The sequence below is a fragment of the Schistocerca cancellata genome, chromosome 8, assembly GCF_023864275.1.
Source record: "Schistocerca cancellata isolate TAMUIC-IGC-003103 chromosome 8, iqSchCanc2.1, whole genome shotgun sequence".
Lineage (NCBI taxonomy): Eukaryota > Metazoa > Arthropoda > Insecta > Orthoptera > Acrididae > Schistocerca > Schistocerca cancellata.
This window is the reverse complement of record NC_064633.1, coordinates 506868768-506891513: the sequence shown is the minus strand read 5'-3', so window position 1 is coordinate 506891513 and position 22746 is coordinate 506868768. Positions and strand designations below refer to the sequence as shown.

Here is a 22746-nt window from a genome sequence, read left to right as displayed (position 1 = left end):
AGTCGGCATAGCATTACTGTTACCGTTAAATCCTATATTCATTCTGCTATATGTTGTAAACTATTGGGGCCAGCAGTTGATGATATACTTTTCTTTCCCATCTTAGATAAGTCATGTAACATGCAATATGTATCTGCTTTTTCTTCAGTGCAGTTCAAGCTGCCCAGAGCATTAGCTCGGAATTCACGAATATTTTTTTAATGGTTTGCCAACTTACACAACTGTTACTGATTCTCAAGTGTTGCCAACACAATGTAAAACGTAAGAGCCATAATTGTTCGGTAGTGGGTCAGAGGGATCCGAACGTAAGTTTATAGACTGTCTGTCACATTGACATCTATTTTCTCTATACATGGTTTTCTTCATATATTACATCACTAAAGCTAACATAATCTCACTGATGTCATATGGGAAAATCGAGTTAGATGTCTATTATCTTGACATTAGTCAGCCAGTTGCTTCATCAAGATATTGACAGCGATTTAATAAATCTTGAACTATGCTTTAATACTCCTACAACTTCTTATAGAATTTTCGAATTCGTGTAATTTGTATGACAAATTTCTGGCTCTTGAACGCCAGCCATCAACATTCTCAAGACAAAAACGGAAACGATTTAAAAAACTATGAATTACGATGAATGAGTTTGTAAAATATCTCATTTCCTTACATTTTATTTTTGTATCTTATTTGAGCAGTTAGTAATTTACGATTATGAGAGTTGCGTAGTCGCATAAGGGGGGCTGGCTTTTAGAATATTTATTTCGTAGAACTTTCTTGTTAGAAATGTTACCATCCTCCAAATACTGCGTTGTGATCTTTTTGTGTTTTATACTTTCGGAATGTGTCATTGGATCTGCAGAGAATCATGTGTGGAACTGTGTGATGCATGACGATAATCTTAAATATTCTGAGAGCGAAATTTACCAGTGGGCTCATGAATTTTTCAAAGGTATTATGTTGGTATCAGTAATGCATGTTAATGTTAACTAATATATACGATGCAAATTTTGTACTTAAGGTATTCCAGTCCGTCTCCAGGTAGCTGAGGATCGATATATGTCAGTTAAGGTCAAATAACAATACATAAATGGTAGACAGCATTTTACCTTTTCAACAAAGCAGACGATTTTCTTGAGATTGTTTCCACTCTCGCCACTAATTACTTCACACCTTCCTCAGATACTGGCGTCACGGACTAGATTCTATGTATTCGATTTATGTAAACCTTGGTGGACGAACACACTCGCGAGCAATGATGGTGCTGACCTTGGATTACTAACTGCCTGGATCGAGGAGTTTAAAATATAAGGAGACATCCTTGCACCGAAAAGGTGAAGCAATATCAGCGACTCTCCGTGTTGTGGTCATATTGCAGTTCTTGATTTCACTTAAAACAGGAACAAGGCGTTCGGCTGTTTTGCCGTGATGTACGCCATGCCCGACGAGTGACAGTTGACGTTAAAAAATTAACTGTCTGGTGATGAGTACTCACTCACAAAAGTCTGTTGCTTCAAAGTACACACTCAAAACTGACTGTCAATTCCGTGCATTAATTCTCAGATGCTAGATTTAACAAGGGCTTTAACCAAGAAACAGAATTCTAAGCTAACCATTACAGCGGTCAGGCTTCCACTGACGTGTATGCTCGGCATAAAGAACGCCACCTCCCTTTCATACTAGCTTCCTTGGCCTGAATATTATTCCTTTCCTTTAGCAAAATGTGTAGTGTTGCGCAACTACTTCGTAAAAGCTGTTATATCTAAATGTATTCCTTAGTAATAAGCCTAAAAATAAAATTTGAGACAATTATTTCTAGGGAACTAGAACTCCTCCTAAACTGATTCCGTTTAATATGAGCGTATATCAGTGACTGCACACATAAGGCACACCAGCAGATACAGATGAAGGGTATTGTAACCGAAACCGAAAGGTTGGTTCTTCCAGTATAGTCTCTTACACTGTGATGCACTAGTATAAACAGAAAACTTTTAAGTAAACTGAATCCATCCACGGAAGTCAGCGCCTTTATACTGTTTAGTCTTATACACTATGATGGTTAACCAACCCTTGGGTGTGAATTGAATATACTTACATACTGCACCCACTCACTTTTTTTAAATATTCGTTGCTTTTTTCATTAATTAGTTTTCTAACGCCTTCATCCCACCCCCCCCCCCCCCCATGAACCATGGACCTTGCCGTTGGTGGGGAGGCTTGCGTGCCTCAGCGATACAGATAGCCGTACCGTAGGTACAACCACAACGGAGGGGTATCTGTTGAGAGGCCAGACAAACGTGTGGTTCCTGAAGAGGGGCAGCAGCCTTTTCAGTAGTTGCAAGGGCAACAGTCTGGATGATTGACTGATCTGGCCTTGTAACAATAACCAAAACGGCCTTGCTGTGCTGGTACTGCGAACGGCTGAAAGCAAGGGGAAACTACGGCCATAATTTTTCCCGAGGGCATGCAGCTTTACTGTATGATTAAATGATGATGGCGTCCTCTTGGGTAAAATATTCCGGAGGTAAAATAGTCCCCCATTCGGATCTCCGGGCGGGGACTACTCAAGAGGACGTCGTTATCAGGAGAAAGAGAACTGGCGTTGTACGGATCGGAGCGTGGAATGTCAGAACACTTAATCAGGCAGGTAGGTTAGAAAATTTAAAAAGGGAAATGGATAGGTTAAAGTTAGATATAGTGGGAATTAGTGAAGTTCGGTGGCAGGAGGAACAAGACTTCTGGTCAGGTGACTACAAGGTTATAAACACAAAGTCAAATAGGGGTAATGCAGGAGTAGGTTTAATAATGAATAGGAAAATAGGAATGCAGGTAAGCTACTACAAACAGCATAGTGAACGCATTATTGTGGCCAAGATAGATACGCAGCCCACACCTACTACAGTAGTACAAGTTTATATGCCAACTAGCTCTGCAGATGACGAAGAAATTGAAGAAATGTATGATGAAATAAAAGGAATTATTCAGATAGTGAAGGGAGACGAAAATTTAATAGTCATGGGTGGCTGGATTTCGAGTGTAGGAAAAGGGAGAGAAGGAAACGTAGTAGGTGAATATGGATTGGGGCTAAGAAATGAAAGAGGAAGCCGCCTGGTAGAATTTTGCACAGAGCACAACTTAATCATAGCTAACACTTGGTTTAAGAATCATGATAGAAGGTTGTATACATGGAAGAACCCTGGAGATACTAAAAGGTATCAGATAGATTATATAATGGTAAGACAGAGATTTAGGAACCAGGTTTTAAATTGTAAGACATTTCCAGGGGCAGATGTGGACTCTGACCACAATCTATTGGTTATGACCTGTAGATTAAAACTGAAGAAACTGCAAAAAGGTGGCAATTTAAGGAGATAGGACCTGGATAAACTGAAGAACCAGAGGTTGTACAGAGTTTCAGGAAGAGCATAAAGGGAACAATTGACAGGAATGGGGGAAAGAAATACAGTAGAAGAAGAATGGGTACTTTGAGGGATGAAGTAGTGAAGGCAGCAGAGGATCAAGTAGGTAAAAAGACGAGGGCTAGTAGAAATCCTTGGGTAACAGAAGAAATATTGAATTTAATTGATGAAAGGAGAAAATATAAAAATGCAGTAAATGAAGCAGGCAAAAAGGATTACAAACGTCTCAAAAATGAGATCGACAGGAAGTGCAAAATGGCTAAGCAGGAATGGCTAGAGGACAAATGCAAGGATGTAGAGGCTTATCTCAATAGGGGTAAGATAGATACTGCCTACAGGAAAATTAAAGAGACCTTTGGAGATAAGAGAACCACTTGTATGAACATCAAGAGCTCAGATGGAAACCCAGTTCTAAGCAAAGAAGGGAAGGCAGAAAGGTGGAAGGAGTATATAGAGGGTCTATACAAGGGCGATGTACTTGAGGACAATATTATGGAAATGGAAGAGGATGTAGATGAAGATGAAGTGGGAGACACGATACTGCGTGAAGAGTTTGACAGAGCACTGAAAGACCTGAGTCGAAACAAGGCCCCCGGAGTAGACAACAGTCCACTGGAACTACTGACGGCCTTGGGAGAGCCAGTCCTGACAAAACTCTACCATCTGGTGAGCAAGATGTATGAAGCAGGCGAAATACCCTCAGACTTCAAGAAGAATATAATAATTCCAATCCCAAAGAAAGCCGGTGTTGACAGATGTGAAAATTACCGAACAATCAGTTTAATAAGCCACAGCTGCAAAATACTAACACGAATTCTTTACAGACGAATGGAAAAACTAGTAGAAGCCGACATCGGGGAAGATCAGTTTGGATTCCGTAGAAATACTGGAACACGTGAGGCAATACTGACCTTACGACTTATCTTAGAAGAAAGATTAACGAAAGGCAAACTTACGTTTCTAGCATTTGTAGACTTAGAGAAAGCTTTTGACAATGTTGACTGGAATACTCTCTTTCAAATTCTAAAGGTGGCAGGGGTAAAATACAGGGAGTGAAAGGCTATTTACAATTTGTACAGAAACCAGATGGCAGTTATAAGAGTCGAGGGACATGAAAGGGAAGCAGTGGTTGGGAAGGGAGTAAGACAGGGTTGTAGCCTCTCCCCGATGTTATTCAATCTGTATATTGAGCAAGTAGTAAAGGAAACAAAAGAAAAATTCGGAGTAGGTATTAAAATCCATGGAGAAGAAATAAAAACTTTGAGGTTCGCCGATGACATTGTAATTCTGTCAGAGACAGCAAAGGACTTGGAAGAGCAGTTGAACGGAATGGACAGTGTCTTGAAAGGAGGATATAAGATGAACATCAACAAAAGCAAAACGAGGATAATGGAATGTAGTCGAATTAAGTCTGGTGATGTTGAGGGTATTAGATTAGGAAATGAGACACTTAAAGTAGTAAAGGAGTTTTGCTATTTGGGGAGCAAAATAACTGATGATGGTCGAAGTAGAGAGGATATAAAATGTAGACTGGCAATGGCAAGGAAAGCGTTTCTGAAGAAGAGAAATTTGTTAACATCGAGTATAGATTTAAGTGTCAGGAGGTCATTTCTGAAAGTATTTGTATGGAGTGTAGCCATGTATGGAAGCGAAACATGGACGATAAATAGTTTGGACAAGAAGAGAATAGAAGCTTTCGAAATGTGGTGCTACAGAAGAATGCTGAAGATTAGATGGGTAGATCACGTAACTAATGAGGAAGTATTGAATAGGATTGGGGAGAAGAGAAGTTTGTGGCACAACTTGACCAGAAGAAGGGATCGGTTGGTAGGACATGTTCTGAGGCATCAAGGGATCACCAATTTAGTATTGGAGGGCAGCGTGGAGGGTAAAAATCGTAGGGGGAGACCAAGGATGAATACACTAAGCAGATTCAGAAGGATGTAGGCTGCAGTAGGTACTGGGAGATGAAGAAGCTTGCACAGGATAGAGTAGCATGGAGAGCTGCATCAAACCAGTCTCAGGACTGAAGACCACAACAACAACAACGCCTTCATGCTAATCTTCAAAAGATGCACGTGTAAATTACACGTTGCTGGCCTGTACAGTACATAATGCTGCTGGCTGACTTCTCTTGATGATCGGTATATATTTATATTCATAATGAAATGTAAGTGATCTGTGGTAAACTAGCGTTCATAACAGAAGCTGGCAGGTGGAAACCAATTACGAAGCCCTTGATACCGTCGCTATGCTATGAAAGTAAACACTTTAATTCCACGTGAACTATCTGAAGGTGAGGCTGAAAACGCTCGAAACTTTGTCAATTAAATAAATTAATTTTTAAGAAAAGTGGCTGACGGCAGTTTTCTAATTTGAACTCCGTTTACTTACCTCGAGGAAACATTGGCGGAAATTAAGAAATTGCAAAAGTTTTAGGTTTCTGAGTTAGAATATATTCTTGCTGACAAAATCTTCAGATAACTTACGGAAATGCTACAGGTTGACTTCTTCGACAGCAGCCGATATTGCAACAGGTGCACACCCTACAATTTTTGAGGCGTAAATGCAGCGAGAGAGCACTGCGTAAGCGAATTTAAAATCAAGTGTACAGGGCGAATACCGAAAGATAATACACACACACACACACACACACACACACACACACACATAGAGAGAGACACACACCGTAGCTACTAGCCCCGTCACATAACAAAAATGAGCAATGTCGGAAGTTACCAGTAGCGAATATTGATAACCAATGTTTAGGGAGCATTAACACAGTCCTTCCGTTTTTTGACCAGGGAGGGAGCAAGATTCCAAGCATAATTTAACCAAAAACCTCTATTTCTATTGATAAGGTCGCTCGCTAATATAATCCCAATAACTTCCTTAATAACGCTATCCCAAAAGCTGTAACTGCATCCCGGAATCCCCGTGTTGTGATGTTCTTCAGGGTGACCGCTGTCAAGGCAATATTCTGCAATAACAGCTGAGACGGCTGTTTTGCGTTCATTCACGTTGGAGACTGAGATTGCCTCAACCGTAGTCAGAAGCAATGGGGAGCAGGTTGTCACCTCTTATTGCTAACCTACATATGGAAGACTTCGAGAAACGTGTCCTCCAGGTTTCAGATGTAAGTGGATGTATGGTATGAAGGTATTAGTTGACTGCACTCGATATATACTGCACTGTGCAGTAGAATTAATGTTTATTCCCTGGACTTACTCTAAACCTATGATCCTTTTTTTCACAACCGAATTCAATCCAATGCAATATTTGCTTCACGATGAAGGTGGAAAACCATAGCTGCCTTCTCTTCCCTGATGTGTCTGTCAGGAGGAATGTTGATGGTACGTTGGGCATGCCGTTTATAGGAAACCAGCTCTCTCTTACCTTCAGGTTGCTTCTTGTCACTATCCAGTTCAGGTAAAAGGGTACTTCGTCCTTTGCTTCCTAGGTCCTATGTCTTTTCAGACTCACAAAATTTGTACGTTGATACATGTTACATAAATGCTAAGTACTGCTTATATTGAACAGATTCATTCTGCTGCTTGTGATCCAAATAACAATATGATATTTTCTGGATCCTGCGAAAAATGTGTAACGCCAAAAGGCGTATGGTGTAACAAAGTCAATAAAATACTGTGGTCAAGACAAACAGTCTTATTATGGCTCGCAGATGCGTTAGTCACCTCGCTGTCACGTTTCGTCAGAAAAACGTAGCAGACTCGCACTGTCCTATCGACAAACCGTGAATCGGCTGAGTGATGATAATAACGAGATGCCACCAAAGTCTACAGCCCATTTACCTTACAGGGGTAACATTTGCAAGAGTATTGGTCGCATTGTGTGGAAAAATGATGTGAAATGTGGTTTTCGACCACTAAGATTAGGTCCCTTTTATTAGCTGGAAAGGCGACCATGTTTAGCGTAAGTCTGATGTCCCTCATACTCCTAGTAATGTGGCAAATAGGCCAGGCCATCACGACGTCGAGGAGTGGTGTACTGAGCCCAAACGTCTCATAGGCTTATAACAACTGAGCAAGTCTGACGAAGACCTTTGCTTACATTATGCTTGGAATTCAGCTCTTTCTCTGTTCAAAAACAGAGGTACAGAGTTAATGCAGTACCATACTTGACAGTTAAATACGTCACTGCGCTGCATACCCGTCAGTTATTAGGAATATTTTGTTATATTTAATTAAGGTTGAGTCTGCTCTTGGATGCCCTTAACCATCCAGTGAAACGAGATTTTAGACATTTCCGCAACCGAAAGCTGCCTCGATAAACGCAAATCACATTTCCCCTTTACCTCCAGTTTACTCGTCAATATCAACCTACATTTAAACTTTGAATCTCTGTCTCTATTCGTTTAACAAGCAATATAACAGAAGTTTGGAAGTCTATTATACATTCAGAAAACTGACGAATTTTTTGCGGAACCAAAACCGAAACATGTTTTAGAATGATTACTTTGAATGTTCCTCTTCCACGTATGACGAAAACAAAAGATCATCAAAATGAAATTTTCTGCTGTTTCAGCGTTTTCGTGGAGGTAACTACTGAAGGTTATACGGGTTTTATGTATTTTGGAAGTTAACACGTTTTTGAAGTAACAAAAACAAATAGCTGGAGCGAAATATTCAATGTTATGGGTGATTAAGAGATTTACAAAGTATTTGTGGAAGTGTAAGGTTCTGACACGTCCTCTAAAGCAATATGAGAAGTAGTCAGCCTGTTTCCCATTATTCTGCTATATCTGATGGCGGCAACAGAACCAAACAAATCTGATAACTTTATTATAGTCAGATATAGACAGTCTCGATCGCGTTTTCAGTTCTTTTATTTATTGCGACTGGTTTCGCTCGTTTCCTAAGATCATCTTCAGGATTTTGACTACTATTATCGTTGCTGGTAGTGGCAGGCGGAGCTAGGTACTTAAGCATAGGGTCTTCACTTTTATGAATCTTGCTCCGTCTGCAGCCACCGGCAGCCGTAATGGCGGTCAAAAGCCTGAGGATGGCCTGAGAAAAGGACCGGAACCGGTTGCTAAAAAATAAAAAATGTGAAAACACTATCGAGGCTGTTTTATCTGATTTTTATCATTTATACGGATTTCTGTCCTCCAGAAGGCTTTGTAAAATGATTATTTTGTATTACCAAAGAAATTTGATATATTACAAGCCCATATGTCTGTAAGTTCGATGGTATATCATATAAGTATCTGAGATATGTGCAGGAGGAGTTAATATGAGATTTACGCCCCCTTCGGATTTTTAAACCACAATCATACTTTTATTTGCTGTTGACCGTTAAATAATTAACTTTTCTCCGGATATTTGGCATAAACATTGAGTATAAAAAAATAGGATATCAATATACACGCAAAGGATATCTTTAAGACTCCACTTAATCATAAAACAGGGAGCAGTATAATGTATTCTTACATTACAAGAATAAACAGAAACTAAACGATATAGCACTACTGAGACACAAATACAATTCCCGCAATACTTTCTTTACAGAAGCGGTAAAGGGAAACAAGACACGTAAACGAAACAATCTACAGGAAGATATTTATTTCAAGAAATATTCATCTCTTTTTGGTGAAATGAGAAACGAGCACAGCTTTTAACAATTTTTGCTTTATTAATTAGCAGAAGATCCTCAAGTATCGTGACTTGTCGACTTCAGTATGGTTGGCCACGACTTCCCATACCTGTTTCATTACTTCGTCGCTTGGAGACTTGTCTGCAGTGAAAATTGTTGACACCTCTGCAACAGATATATTTACTTTCAGAAAAATGAACGTCTATTAAGATGTGTCACATTTACGTGAAAGAATTTCTGAAAGCACGAAATTTAGAATTCATCGTAATATACAAGGCTATGATAGACAATTGAGCATTCTCCTGGTGCGCTATTGTTATGCGAGGTTAACATTAAGTAACAGCATCAGGTCTACAGTACATCATCACTACTGCGTTCAGAGAGACGGTGAGTCATGTATTGAATTTGTTCTCAGCTTTTCTGTAAATTTATCTCGTTATATTCTTTAGAAAAACGTGTCCTACAACAAGGGTACGTTTTCGTTCAGGCACAGTAAGAGAACTGTGGTAAATATTTGAGCTACGTTGAAATTTTTAGGGAAATTATTATCAAATGCATTTGAAAACTTTAGACAAGCATGAAAATTACGAAAGTATAGTATGTCAGTTAAACATTAGCTCGATTAACCAACATGTGAAAATAAAAGAGTAGAATTAATCAAAGGGCTGACTTTTTCACAAGCCTAATCATTTTCGAATATTCCGTCTTATGGGAAAACTTAAGCTTGACAGGGTTTGTCGTAGCTGAGTCGTGTTCTACCAGCTAACGAACATGGAATAGATATTAGGAAAGTACATTAAAATTATGATATATATGGAAGCAGTAGTTAGTACGAAGCTGTAATTATACGAGCTGATACTTGAAGGACAGAAAAAGATTATTTGGGCTGATTATTCGTGATGCACGATGATCTTCCACCAATAGTTAAAGTCGGGGCAAGTTTAGAAAGAGAATTTCATATGGAATGAAATGGTCTGCTGTCGGCAATCGCAGCTCGTCACAACAGAAATATAACTTTTGAATTATTTCCACTGGAAAGACAAGTCCAGCCTCAGCTGTTCATCTACAGATTACGCAAGACGCTGAGTGGTTAGAGGCGCCATGTCACGGATTGCACGTCCCGTCCTGCGGAGGTTCGAGTCCTCCCTCGGGCATGAGTGTGTGTGGTGGTCTTAGCATAAGTTAGTTTAAGGTAGCTAACGTAGTGTGTGAGTCTTGGGACTTGAAGCGCTCAGCAGTTTGGTCCCTCAGGAATTCACACGCATTTGAACATTTTCACGCAAGACGTAGATGTATTCTACATTCAGACATATGTCGATTGCTCTGATGGCCTGTACTAACACTGTTTGTTGAGTTGCAGGCAGCGACGAATCAGCATGAGTCATCACAGCTTCCAGTAATTTGTGGAACAGTCGCACCGAGAATGGAGGAAAGGATCCCTACGCCCACTATGCTGCCACCACCATTTTAGCCACTGTGTACAATACTGTACATATGACAGTGAACATGTTCTCTCTGAAGGACGGATTTCAATGATAAGTATCGTTAACTTCCCCTTGCAAACTCAAAAGGAGAATTTTAACAGTGTTTTCTAGTTTTCGACATCCTCGACAACCGTAGTTCGTGACAGTATCATATTTGTTTCCTTAGATCCACAACAGAAACTGGAGTCCAACTCTCTTTAATGTACCAAGCATGATACCAAGTGGAATGTGATATACTATGCGTACGACGAGTGGTTGATCATGATTTACTAGACTGGAAAACCATAGCACAAAAAAGGCGAATGTGTCCTGGGCAGAGTTACAGGTGTAACAGATGGGAAACAGTTTTTCGACTTACCTGTCAGATTCAAAGACATTTAAACTGAAACGTATTGATATATTGCCTGTTTATATTGCTAATCCTTTCATGTATTATAATGCTTCATGTCAAGTAAAGTAAAATGATACACGACATCATGTCGTACAACATTACGCATGTCATCCAACACGGCATTTGTCATGTCGCGCAATATGAGAAAACGTGTTTAGGATGTATGCATCCCCACTTCCTGTTATAGATGCACCCCCACCCTTTGATACTTCCTGTAGTTGATGTATCACACTCTCTCGAAACACATAAATTTGTGTCTACTTCTTATGACACCCTTCTCTGGTTGTGTAACAGGGGATGGGTTTGGAGGAGAAATGCCGCCTCGAGAAAAAATCAAACCTCCTCCCCATGAAGATATAAAAAATTTATTTTAGCGTCCCCCCAGGAACAAATATACTCTCAGAAGTATTGTACCCAGGAACAAATATACGCTCAGAAATATAGTCCTCCTTAGCACCCCCCCCCCCCCCCCCCTCCCGGCCAACGGAAACTTTTTTGGCTCTTACTTGTTTGTTCTCCAGCCATTTGGTGTTATACATTGTTTACTGTGGCTGAGGAATCTACTGGATTTTGGTCACACGATCAGGGAACAGCACAATGGGGCGTAGGGCTTTACATCAGGAAAGAAATGGAATCCAGCGTAGTTGCAATAAGGTATGTTAACGAACGACTGATGTGGATAGATTTGACAGTGTCTAGCAAGAAAAGTAGTATTGTGTCAGTATATTCGCATTGTGAAGGGACAGATCAAGATAAGATGGATAGTTTTTATGAGGCACTCAGTGATGTAGTTGTTAGAGTAAAGGACAAGGATAGTGTTCTGCTCATGGGTGATTTTAACGCCAGGATTGGAAATCGAACAGAAGGGTATGAAAAGGTTATGGGTAAATTTGGAGAGGATATGGAGGCCAACAGGAACGGGAAACAACTCTTGGATTTCTGTGCCAGTATGGGCTTAGTAATCACAAACTCCTTTTTTAAGCATAAGAACATTCACCAGTATACTTGGGAAGGCAGGGGAACCAGATCTGTCATTGACTATATAATAACAGATCAGGAATTCAGGAAGGCTGTGAGGGACACACGTGTATTCAGGGGATTCTTTGATGACACTGATCATTATTTAATCTGCAGTGAAATTGGGATTGTGAGGCCGAAAGTGCAGGAAGTCAGGTCCATATGTAGGAGGATAAGAGTGGAGAAGCTTCAGGATAAGGAAATCAGGCACAAGTACATAACAGCGATCTCAAAGGTACCAGTTAGTTAAATGGAGTCAATTACAGTCATTGGAAAAGTAATGGACAAGGTACAGGGACACAGTACTAGAAGTGGCTAAAGAATGTCTTGGAACAATAGTGTGTAAAAGTAGGATGAAGCAAACAGCTTGGTGGAATGATACAGTCAAGGCAGCCTGTAGAAGGAAAAAGAAGGCGTATCAAAAGTCGCTGCATACCAGACCCCAGGTAGACAGAGAAAGTTATGTTGAAGAAAGAAACATAGCCAAACAGATAATTGCAGCATCGAAGAAGAAATCGTGGGAAGACTTTGGAAACAGGTTGGAGACTATGGGTCAAGCTGCTGGAAAACCATTCTGGAGTGTAATTAGCAGTCTTCGAAAGGGAGGTAAGAAGGAAATGACAAGTATTTTGGACAGGTCAGGAAAACTGCTGGTGAATCCTGTGGATGCCTTGGGCAGATGGAGGGACTATTTTGAAGAGTTGCTCAATGTAGGTGAAAATGCGATCAGTAATGTTTCAGATTTCGAGGTAGAATGGGATAGGAATGATGATGGAAATAGGATCACATTTGAGGAAGTGGATAAAAAGGTCAATAGATTGCAGTGCAATAAAGCGGCTGGGGTGGATGAAATTAAGTCGGAACTCATCAAATACAGTGGAATGTCAGGTCTTAAATGGCTACACAGGATAATTGAAATGGCCTGGTAGTCGGGACGGGTTCCATCAGACTAGACAAAAGCAGTATTCACACCAATCTTTAAACATGGAAACATAAAAGATTGTAACAATTACAGAGGTATCTCTTTAATCAGCGTTGTAGGTAAAATCTTCGCAGGTCTTGTTGAAAGGAAAGTGCGAATATTAGTTGAGGACCAATTGGGTGAAAATCAGCGTGGGTTTAGGCCTCTTAGAGGTTGTCAGGACCAGATCTTTAGCTTAAGGCAAATAATGGAGAAGTGTTATGAGTGGAACAGGGAATTGTATCTATGTTTTATAGATCTAGAAAAGGCTTATGACCGGGTTTCTAGGAGGAAGTTATTGTCTGTTCTACAAGATTATGGAATAGGAGGCAAACTTTTGCAAGCAATTAAAGGTCTTTACATGGATAGTCAGGCAGCAGTTAGAGTTGACGGTAAATTGAGTTCATGGTTCAGAGTAGTTTCAGGGGTAAGACAAGGCTGCAACCTGTCTCCACTGTTGTTCATATTATTTATGGATCATATGTTGAAAACAATAGACTGGCTGGGTGAGATTAAGATATGTGAACACAAAATAAGCAGTCTTGAATATGCGGATGACTTAGTTGTGATGGCAGATTCGACTGAAAGTTTGCAAAGTAATATTTCAGAGCTAGATCAGAAATGTAAGGACTATGGTATGAAGATTAGCATCTCCAAAACGAAAGTAATGTCAGTGGGAAAGAAATATAAACGGATTGAGTGCCAAATAGGAGGAACAAAGTTAGAACAGGTGGACGGTTTCAAGTACTTAGGATGCATATTCTCACAGGATGGCAACATAGTGAAAGAACTGGAAGCGAGGTGTAGCAAAGCTAATGCAGTGAGCGCTCAGCTACGATCTACTCTCTTCTGCAAGAAGGAAGTCAGTACCAAGACTAAGTTATCTGTGCACCGTTCAATCTTTCGACCAACTTTGTTGTATGGGAGCGAAAGCTGGGTGGATTCAGGTTACCTTATCAACAAGGTTGAGGTTACGGATATGAAAGTAGCTAGGATGATTGCAGGTACTAGTAGATGGGAACAATGGCAGGAGGGTGTCCACAATGAGGAAATCAAAGAAAAACTGGGAATGAACTCTATAGATGTAGCAGTCAGGGCGAACAGGCTTAGATGGTGGGGTCATGTTACACGCATGGGAGAAGCAAGGTTACCCAAGAGACTCATGGATTCAGCAGTAGAGGGTAGGAGGAGTCGGGGCAGACCGAGGAGAAGGTACCTGGATTCGGTTAAGAATGATTTTGAAGTAATAGGTATAACATCAGAAGAGGCACCAATGTTAGCACTGAATAGGGGATCATGGAGGAACTGTATAAGGGGGGCTATTCTCCAGACTGAACGCTGAAAGACATAATCAGTCTTAAATGATGATGATGATGATGATGATGATGATCAGGGACTTTAGTTAATAATTGAAAGACGCAAGTGTGCCAACACTTTGCAGCTAATACAGCTCCCTGAGAACTGAAAGTAAGAATACCTCTTAAAAATCGCAAATATGTCAAGATATATTTGCTTAAGTGTCTTTGAATTTGCCAGCTAGTTCTCATCTTCTACATCTTTAATGCAGCCCAGGTAGATCCGTAATCAATAAGTATCTTCTTTGACACGTAATCAAAACATCCTCGGTTCTGGGTTCTAACCTCATCACTTTCTGAATGTTAAACAAAAATTATCAGCAATAGAGTCCGAAGGCTTCCGACATAACGAGTCACCATCATTCTGCCAACTGCCAGTTCAAAAACAAGGTCGGAGGAGCGGACAGAAATTTAGGACACTCCCTTGATCAGGGGTAGCAGACTACCCCTAAATGGCGGAAAAATCAGCAATGATCGACGACATTAGGATGCTGAAGGCAATGGAAACCAGCGCATTAAAGACGCAATATGAATTCACAGAACAAATAGCCTGTAGCAAAAAAGTGTCATGATCATCTCTCCATTGGCAAATAATTTTGGGCTAGTCCGCCATTCATATCTCCAGAGGATGCTGTCAAGGGGGATTGACCATGAGAAAAACATGAACAGACAACAGAAGGATAGTGTCCTACAAGTAGGGGAGTCGAATGGCAGAAGTTTAGTTTGAATGTAAAAGGGAAACCAGAAAACCTCACAAGGAAAATTCAGTGTCTCAACATAGATATAGTGAAGTGAAATGGAAATAACACAAGTATAGGGTAATATCAATAACAGCAGAAAATGGTATAACGGGAATATGAAAGGGAAGGTAGGACAGAGATTGCGTTACTTTGAGCGGTTCAGTTATAAGGTTCTTTTTATCAGAATCTACAGCAAAGCAACACCGACCACAATAGCTCAAGTATACATGACGAAGTCACAAGCAGATGAAAAAAAAATAGAGAAAGTATGTAAGGATATTGAATGGGTAAATTCAGTACACAAAGGCAGATGAAAATCTAATAGTCATGGGGGAGTGGAATACAGAATACAGAATAAATGCACGTGCGGAGCACAGCACTGTATGATAGTGGATCATGAACAGTTGAAAAAAAAAAAAAACAGAACAGAAGAAACTCGAAGCGTTCGATATGTGGTGCTGCAAACGAATATTTATAATTGTGTGGACTGATTAGGTAAGCAATAAGGAGGTTCTCCCCAGAATTCGTGAGGAAAGGAATATGTGGAAACCACTGTCAATAACAATGGACAGGATGTTAGGACACCTGTTAAGATTTCAAGGAATACCTCCCATGATACTAGAGCGAGTTGTAGGGGGTAAGAACACGTAAAGGAAGACAGACAATGAAATGCATGCAGCAAATAATTGACGACGTAGGTTGCAATTGCTACTCTCAGATGAAGAACATGGCACACAAAAGGGATTTGTGGTGGGGACAGGGATATTTTTCGTTATGGTCCCCCACTTTCACTTTACTACAATTTTGAAGTTAGACCGCCATAGCATGGCAAACGACGTAGATTTTTGTTGACTCGGGCTACGACTATTCCGGTATAGAATATTGTATTGTCTTTGGAACGATGTTGCTTACATTGTGGCAACCGATACCATTCCAATAAAACAACAAGGTGCCCATTACAAACGTGTATTCGTCTACATTCTTAAAATATTTGAACCGATGGGCACAGGTCTGGAACATAGTAGACGTGCGCATAAAATAATCACGAAAAACATACTTGCCGCAGATGAAATTCGAATGAAGCTTGATTTTTGTAAGCTAGTTTTCAATTTTATTTTAAGAATGCATTTCTTATTTACGCAAATCTCTTTAATCCGTCTCCGTGCTTCCAGTTCATTAAGAACAAATTTCACGTGCTTCATTTGGCTCTAATTTAAACCATCGTATATCAGCCACTTAAAAAGATAACTGGTTAAAAAATTACGTTCTGAGTTCATCCATTTATTGAATTTTATGCAAAGTTTGAACCGATTCGTACAAGTACATAAGATGCCCTATCTCTTTTTTTTCTTTTGCACTGAACTCAGAAAAAATGGTGCCATTAGCTGCACACTAATTTCAGCCCAATTAAAATACTTTGGAAAGGAAATTAATCGAAACACAGAACTTGCCTGGACGCCACCTGCGCTTCGTCGGTGAAATCATGTTTTATATACAGTAACAAGCGACAGTAAGACAGATATTCGAATGGCTGTAAAGATGGCCAATGGTCCCGGATAAACCAAAAACTTTTTACCCCGTGTTGTTAGCTTAAATAGCAATCAAACACAAAGACCCCCCCCCCCACACACACACCAAAAAAAGATGTGAGTTAGCGCTCGGCCTTATCATACATACTTGTTACAACTCCTCCACGCAATAACCACTGAAGGTTAAGACTGAATCATTAAAAAGAGACGCGCCGTAAAAGTAACACAGAAAAATTTCCCGCGATTCGGAATAAATCATACATGATCAAATTAGATCTAGCGAATCATTTGTGGAGTACCAGAAACAGTATAAAATGTAATGGCGTTTCCGATAATCTACTCCCATCAATATTCAACAATAATTAATCTGGTGGCACATAGCCGCAGTTAATGAAGATGGACGAATAACTCACGTTGCCAATGATGGTTCATTTCTAAAGTACAATGAGTAAGTCATGTTTGCTCAACAAGCCGTAGTTCTGTGTAGTTATCACAATTTAATACTGAACATCGATTAGCAAATCAGTTACTTTTTAGTATATTAAATTGTAACAATTTCGCTTCACAGTGACTTACCTGTTCCCAACATACAATAGTGATCAATGTAGAAGTCGTCGTTAATGTACACGATGTTTCTGGGTCCGCTGATCATCCAACCAACTGAAAATTGTGCAAACGGAAACAAGTTTAGCAAACAGAAATTTATTGTTTTCCTCTCCACAGTCAACAGGTTAAAAAAATTGGAAGAGCAGGTAATATCATACTGGCATCTTACGTGCATTCATTGGCAACTGATAAATAACTCTGAATTATGCTCCATGTTATTGGTATCATTCAAGATGAGAAACGAAAATTTACTCACATATGCCATCGTATGAAGTTTGCAACTGATTCCCTTTGAGTGTTGCACTAGCTGTCACTGGAAACCTGTAAGTACACGAATAGTATGAAGGTATTAGTTGTCTATATTCGGTATATACAGCACTGTGCAGTAAATTTGATGGTAATTCCCCAGACGTACCCTAAACCTATGATCTGTAGGCCATACGTGCTCTAAGGTTCAAGAATAGCACTCAGCTTCCATATACAAAGCTGGAAACTTTTGATATATTTCTACATACATAAATAAAGTTTTGCATCACCGTGGTTCCCAGATCTCCTGAAGATAGACGTTGACTGTGGACATTGTATCACAGACACAGTCCCTGTGACTGTTCGGAGATGTCACTAAACCCGCTCAAAGATGTAAAAAACCATGCATGAGCAGCGCCTATTAGACGGAGGGGGTCCGACAGCCGATCAGTTCCAGTCATTCCACCAGGAAGGAGGTACACGGCTCGTCTTGTCTGTAGTTCAACTATGCCCAGACGGACAATACCGCGGTTCGATATCGTCCGCATTGTTACATTGTGCCAGGAAAGTCTCCCAACAAGGGAAGTGTCCAGCTGTCTCGGAGTGAACGAAAGCAATGTTTCTCGGATATGGAGGAGATACAGGAACGGTCGATGACATGCCTCGCTCAGGCCAACCAAGGGCTAAGGGCTACTACTGCAGTGCATGACCGCCACCTACGGATTATGGCTCGGAGGAACCCCTACAGCAACGCCACCATGTTGAATAATGCTTTTCGTGCAGCTACAGGAGGTCAAACTGTGCGCAATAGGCTGCATGATGCGCAACTTCACCCCCGACGTCCAGCTCAAGGTCCATCTTTGCAACCACTACACCATACAGCGCGGTACAGATGGGCACAACAATATTCCGAATGGACCGCTCAGGATTGCCTCTCCACCGACACGTGTCGCATATGCCTTCGAACAGACAATCGTCGGAGACGTGTTTGGAGGCAACCCGCTCAGGCTGAACGCCTTAGACACACTGTCCAGTGAGTGCAGCAAGGTGCAGGTTACCTGATGTTTTGGGGTGGCATTATGTGGGGCCGACGTCCACCGCTCGTGGTCGTGGAAGGCTCCGTAACGGCTGTACGATACGTGAATGCCATCCTCCGACCGCTAGTGCAACCATATCGGCAGCATATTGGGGAGACATTCGTCCTCATGAACGACAATTCGCGCCCCCATCATGTTCATACTATGAATGACATCCTTCAGGATAACGACATCGCCCGATTAGAGTGGCCAGCATGTTCTCCGAACATTCCTGGGATAGATGGAAAAGGCCTGTTTATGGACAACGTGAGCCACCAACCATTCTGAGCGATCTACGCCGAATCGCCGTTGAGGAGTGGGAGAATCTGGACCAAAAGTGACTTGATGAGGTTGTGGATAGTGTGCCACGACTACAGGCATGCATCAATGCAAGATGATGTGCTACTGGGTATTAGAGGTACCGTTGTGTACAGCAATCTGGATCACTACCTCTGAAGGTCTCGTTGTATGGTGGTACAACATGCAATGTGCGGTCTTCGTGAGCAATAAAAACGGCGGAACTGATGTTTATGTTGATCTCTGTTCCAATTTTCTGTACAGGTTGCGGAACTCTCGGAACCGAGGTGATACCAAACTTTTTTTTAATATGTAGAAAAATCTTCCAGCACAAACCAATCAAGCTACAAATTAAAAAATAAAATACTCTTCATTTAAAATATTTACATGAAGGAATACAGTCAGTCTATAACTAAACTGTTTCTGGGAGGAATTTTCTTATGAATGAGAGTGGCCAACGGAGGATTCGATTAGACACAATTTGGCCGTGTCTGTCTGTGAGTGTCCCTGTATGCTGTCAATGTGACGCTTCGGGTTGGTACCTTCGGTTTAGTAGTCGCAAATACTTAGACTAGACTAGACTGTTTGATTAAAGAAAATGTCAGGCTGTAGGTAATTGTCAAGTGACTTACAAAGAATTGTGGCTGAAGTAACCCTTAAGTTTCATCGTGTCGTTACTTTTGCCTGGATCCTGCGTGATGGTCAGACAGCCCTGGAGGTCCATTGCAAGCATGGGGTAGCGGTACTGCTCGTACCAGGTCTTGTGCGCCTGCGGAAAGACAACAGTGACAAAAGAGATACCTTTGGAAATTAAGTTGCTGCAATTCTGCAGAAGGACGAGGATTGAGATTACACAGGGAGGAGAAAGTGGTTGTGAGGATTTCAGAGTATCTTAACAAAATATGATGTGGTCTTCAGTCCTGAGACTGGTTTGATGCAGCTCTCCATGCTACTCTATCCTGTCCAAGCTTATTCATCTCACAGTACCTTCTGCAACCAATATCCTTCTGAATCTGCTTAGTGTATTCATCTCTTGATCTCCCTCTACGATTTTTACCCTCCACGCTGCCCTCCAATACTAAATTGGTGATCCCTTGATGCCCCAGAACATGTCCTACCAACCGATCCCTTCTTCTGGTCAAGTTGTGCCACAAACTTCTCCTCTCCCCAATCCTATTCAATACTTCCTCATTAGTTATGTGATCTACCCATCTAATCTTCAGCATTCTTCTGTAGCACCACATTTCGAAAGCTTCTATTCTCTTCTTGTCCAAACTATTTACCGTCCATGTTTCACTTCCATACATGGCTACACTCCATACAAATACTTTCAGAAATGACTTCCTGACGCTTCAGTCTATACTCGATGTTAACAAATTTCTCTTCTTCAGATACGCTTTCCTTGCCATTGCCAGTCTACATTTTATATCCTCTCTACTTCGACGATCATCAGTTATTTTGCTCCCCAAATAGCAAAACTCCTTTACTACTTTAAGTGTCTCATTTCCTAATCTAATACCTTCAACATCACCCGACTTAATTCGACTACATGCCATTATCCTCGTTTTGCTTTTGTTGATGTTCATCTTATATCCTCCTTTCAAGACACTCTCTATTCCGTTCAACTGCTCTTCCGAGTCCTTTGCTGTCTTTGACAGAATTACAATGTCATCGGCGAACCTCAAAGTTTTTATTTCTTCTCCATGGATTTTAATACCTACTCCGAATTTTTCATTTGTTTCCTTTACTGCTTGCTCAATATATAGATTGAATAACATCGGGAAGAGGCTACAACCCTGTCTTACTCCCTTCCCAACCACTGCTTCCCTTTCACGTCTCTCCACTCTTATAACTGCCATCTGGTTTCTGTACAAATTTTAAATAGCCTTTCGCTCCCTGTATTTTACCCCTGCCACCTTTAGAATTTGAAAGAGAGTATTTCAGTCAACTTTGTGTAAAGCTTTCTCTAAGTCTACAAATGCAAGAAACGTAGGGTTGCCTTTCCTTAATGTTTCTTCGAAGATAAGTCGTAAGGTCAGTATTGCCTCACGTGTTCCAGTATTTCTACGGAATCCAAACTGATCTTCCCCGAGGTCGGCTTCTACTAGTTCTTCCATTCTTCTGTAAAGAATTCATGTTAGAATTTTGCAGCTGTGGCTTATTAAAATGATTGTTCGGTAATTTTCACATCTGTCAACACCTGCTTTCTTTTGGAATTGGAATTATTATATTCTTCTTGAAGTCTGAGGGTGTTTCGCCTGTTTCATACATCTTGCTCACCAGATGGTAGAGTTTTGTCAGGACTGGCTCTCCCAAGGCCGTCAGTAGTTCTAATGCAATGTTGTCTACTCCGGGGGCCTTGTTTCGACTCAGGTCTTTCAGTGCTCTGTCAAACTCTTCTGGCAGTAACATATCTCCCATTTCATCTTCATCTACATCCTCTTCCCTTTCCATAATATTGCTCTCAAGTACATCGCCCTTGTATAGACCCTCTATATACTCCTTCCACCTTTCTGCTTTCCCTTATTTGCTTAGAACTGCTTTCCCATCTCAGCTCTTAATATTCATACAAGTGGTTCTCTTTTCTCCAAAGGTGTCTTTAATTTTCCTGTAGGCAGTATCTATCTTACCCCTAGTGAGATAAGCCTCTACATCCTTACATTTATCCTCTAGCCATCCCTGCTTAGCCATTTTGCACTTCCTGTCGATCTCATTTTTGAGACGTTTGTATTCCTTTTGCCTGCTTCATTTACTGCATTTTTATTTTTTCTCCTTTCATCAATTAAATTCAATATTTCTTCTGTTACCCAGGGATTTCTACTAGCACTCGTCTTTTTACCTACTTGATCCTCTGCTGCCTTCACTACTTCATCCCTCAAAGCCACCCATTCTTCTTCTACTGTATTTCTCTCCCCCATTCTTGTCAATTGTTCCCTTATGCTGTCCCTGAAACTCTGTACAACCTCTGGTTCTTTCAGTTTATCCAGGTCCCATCTCCTTAAATTCCCACCTTTTTGCAGTTTCTTCAGTTTTAATCTACAGGTCATAACCAGTAGATTGTGGTCAGAGTCCACATCTGCCCCTGGAAATGTCTTACAATTTAAAACCTGGTTCCTAAATCTCTGTCTTACCATTACATAATCTATCTGATACCTTTTAGTATCTCCAGGGTTCTTCCATGTATACAATCAAATATGATAAGGCTCAGTATCGATACCGATGGCGAAAGATTGTTCCAAAAGTTCGTGTTACACTATCTGCGTGCAATACTCCACTCTTTTCATCATCCCGGTCCTGGTGATACAACCGACAAGGATTTTAACTCCAACACTGTTTCGTCCGTGAGTTCAAGTACTTCAATAAATACAGTCTTGTTCCAAAAAGAAAGGAGCATTATATGATAAACCTCTCCATACTGTACCGATTGCAATGGACAGTTGCTATACTGACAATTAGAAAAAGTGGGGAAATAGATCCGCCGACGCACTTCCGTTCCTTTCTTAAGGCATTAGTCCGTGCACAGCTGTGTGTGCAGATACGTTACCAGCCTCAGCTACTGAACGGCGCTATGACTTTCTTTGAGATCTTTCATAAGTCACCTCTACCTCATCTAGTTGTATTCGCGATGAAGCTGGTACGTCATCTGATACCATTCGTGGGCATCGGGCTACACGTCATTCGATGGTGGCAGCCTAGGTTCAGGTTTCTTCTTGAGCTCGTATCAGATCTTACGTTAACTCTTTGCCAGCAAGAGTAATCCACGACGTTTTTCACAGTTGATGTCGATACTAAAGAAGGGATTAGTCTGCAAGGGGGAAAATCGCTGTTCTTAGTGTGGTTCCTCAACAACCCAAAATTCGTGAGATATTACTAAGCACCAATGTAAGATTAAACATAATGTAAATATAAATGACACAACAGTGGTCATTTCTGAAAAGCTTTACGTAATTAATGTGTTTTTGAGGATGAAAAGGACAATACACGTTGTGATTCGGATCATTATAATGCTATC

At 40.8% G+C, this 22746-nt stretch overlaps 1 protein-coding gene across 1 annotated transcript in view; it reads right to left on the bottom strand.

The window, feature by feature from the left end:
- Positions 1–8984: 8984 nt before the first annotated feature.
- Positions 8985–22746, bottom strand: part of LOC126094795 (uncharacterized) — a 29814-nt gene continuing 16052 nt past the window's right edge. Inside the window, exons 3-6 of the mRNA XM_049909362.1 lie at positions 19367–19503; positions 17372–17436; positions 17086–17169; positions 8985–9197 (exon numbers count right to left, since the gene is read on the bottom strand). Of these exons, the coding sequence (XP_049765319.1) occupies positions 9076–9197; positions 17086–17169; positions 17372–17436; positions 19367–19503 (408 nt within the window). The 3' untranslated portion in view covers positions 8985–9075. The remainder of the gene's footprint in view (positions 9198–17085; positions 17170–17371; positions 17437–19366; positions 19504–22746) is intronic.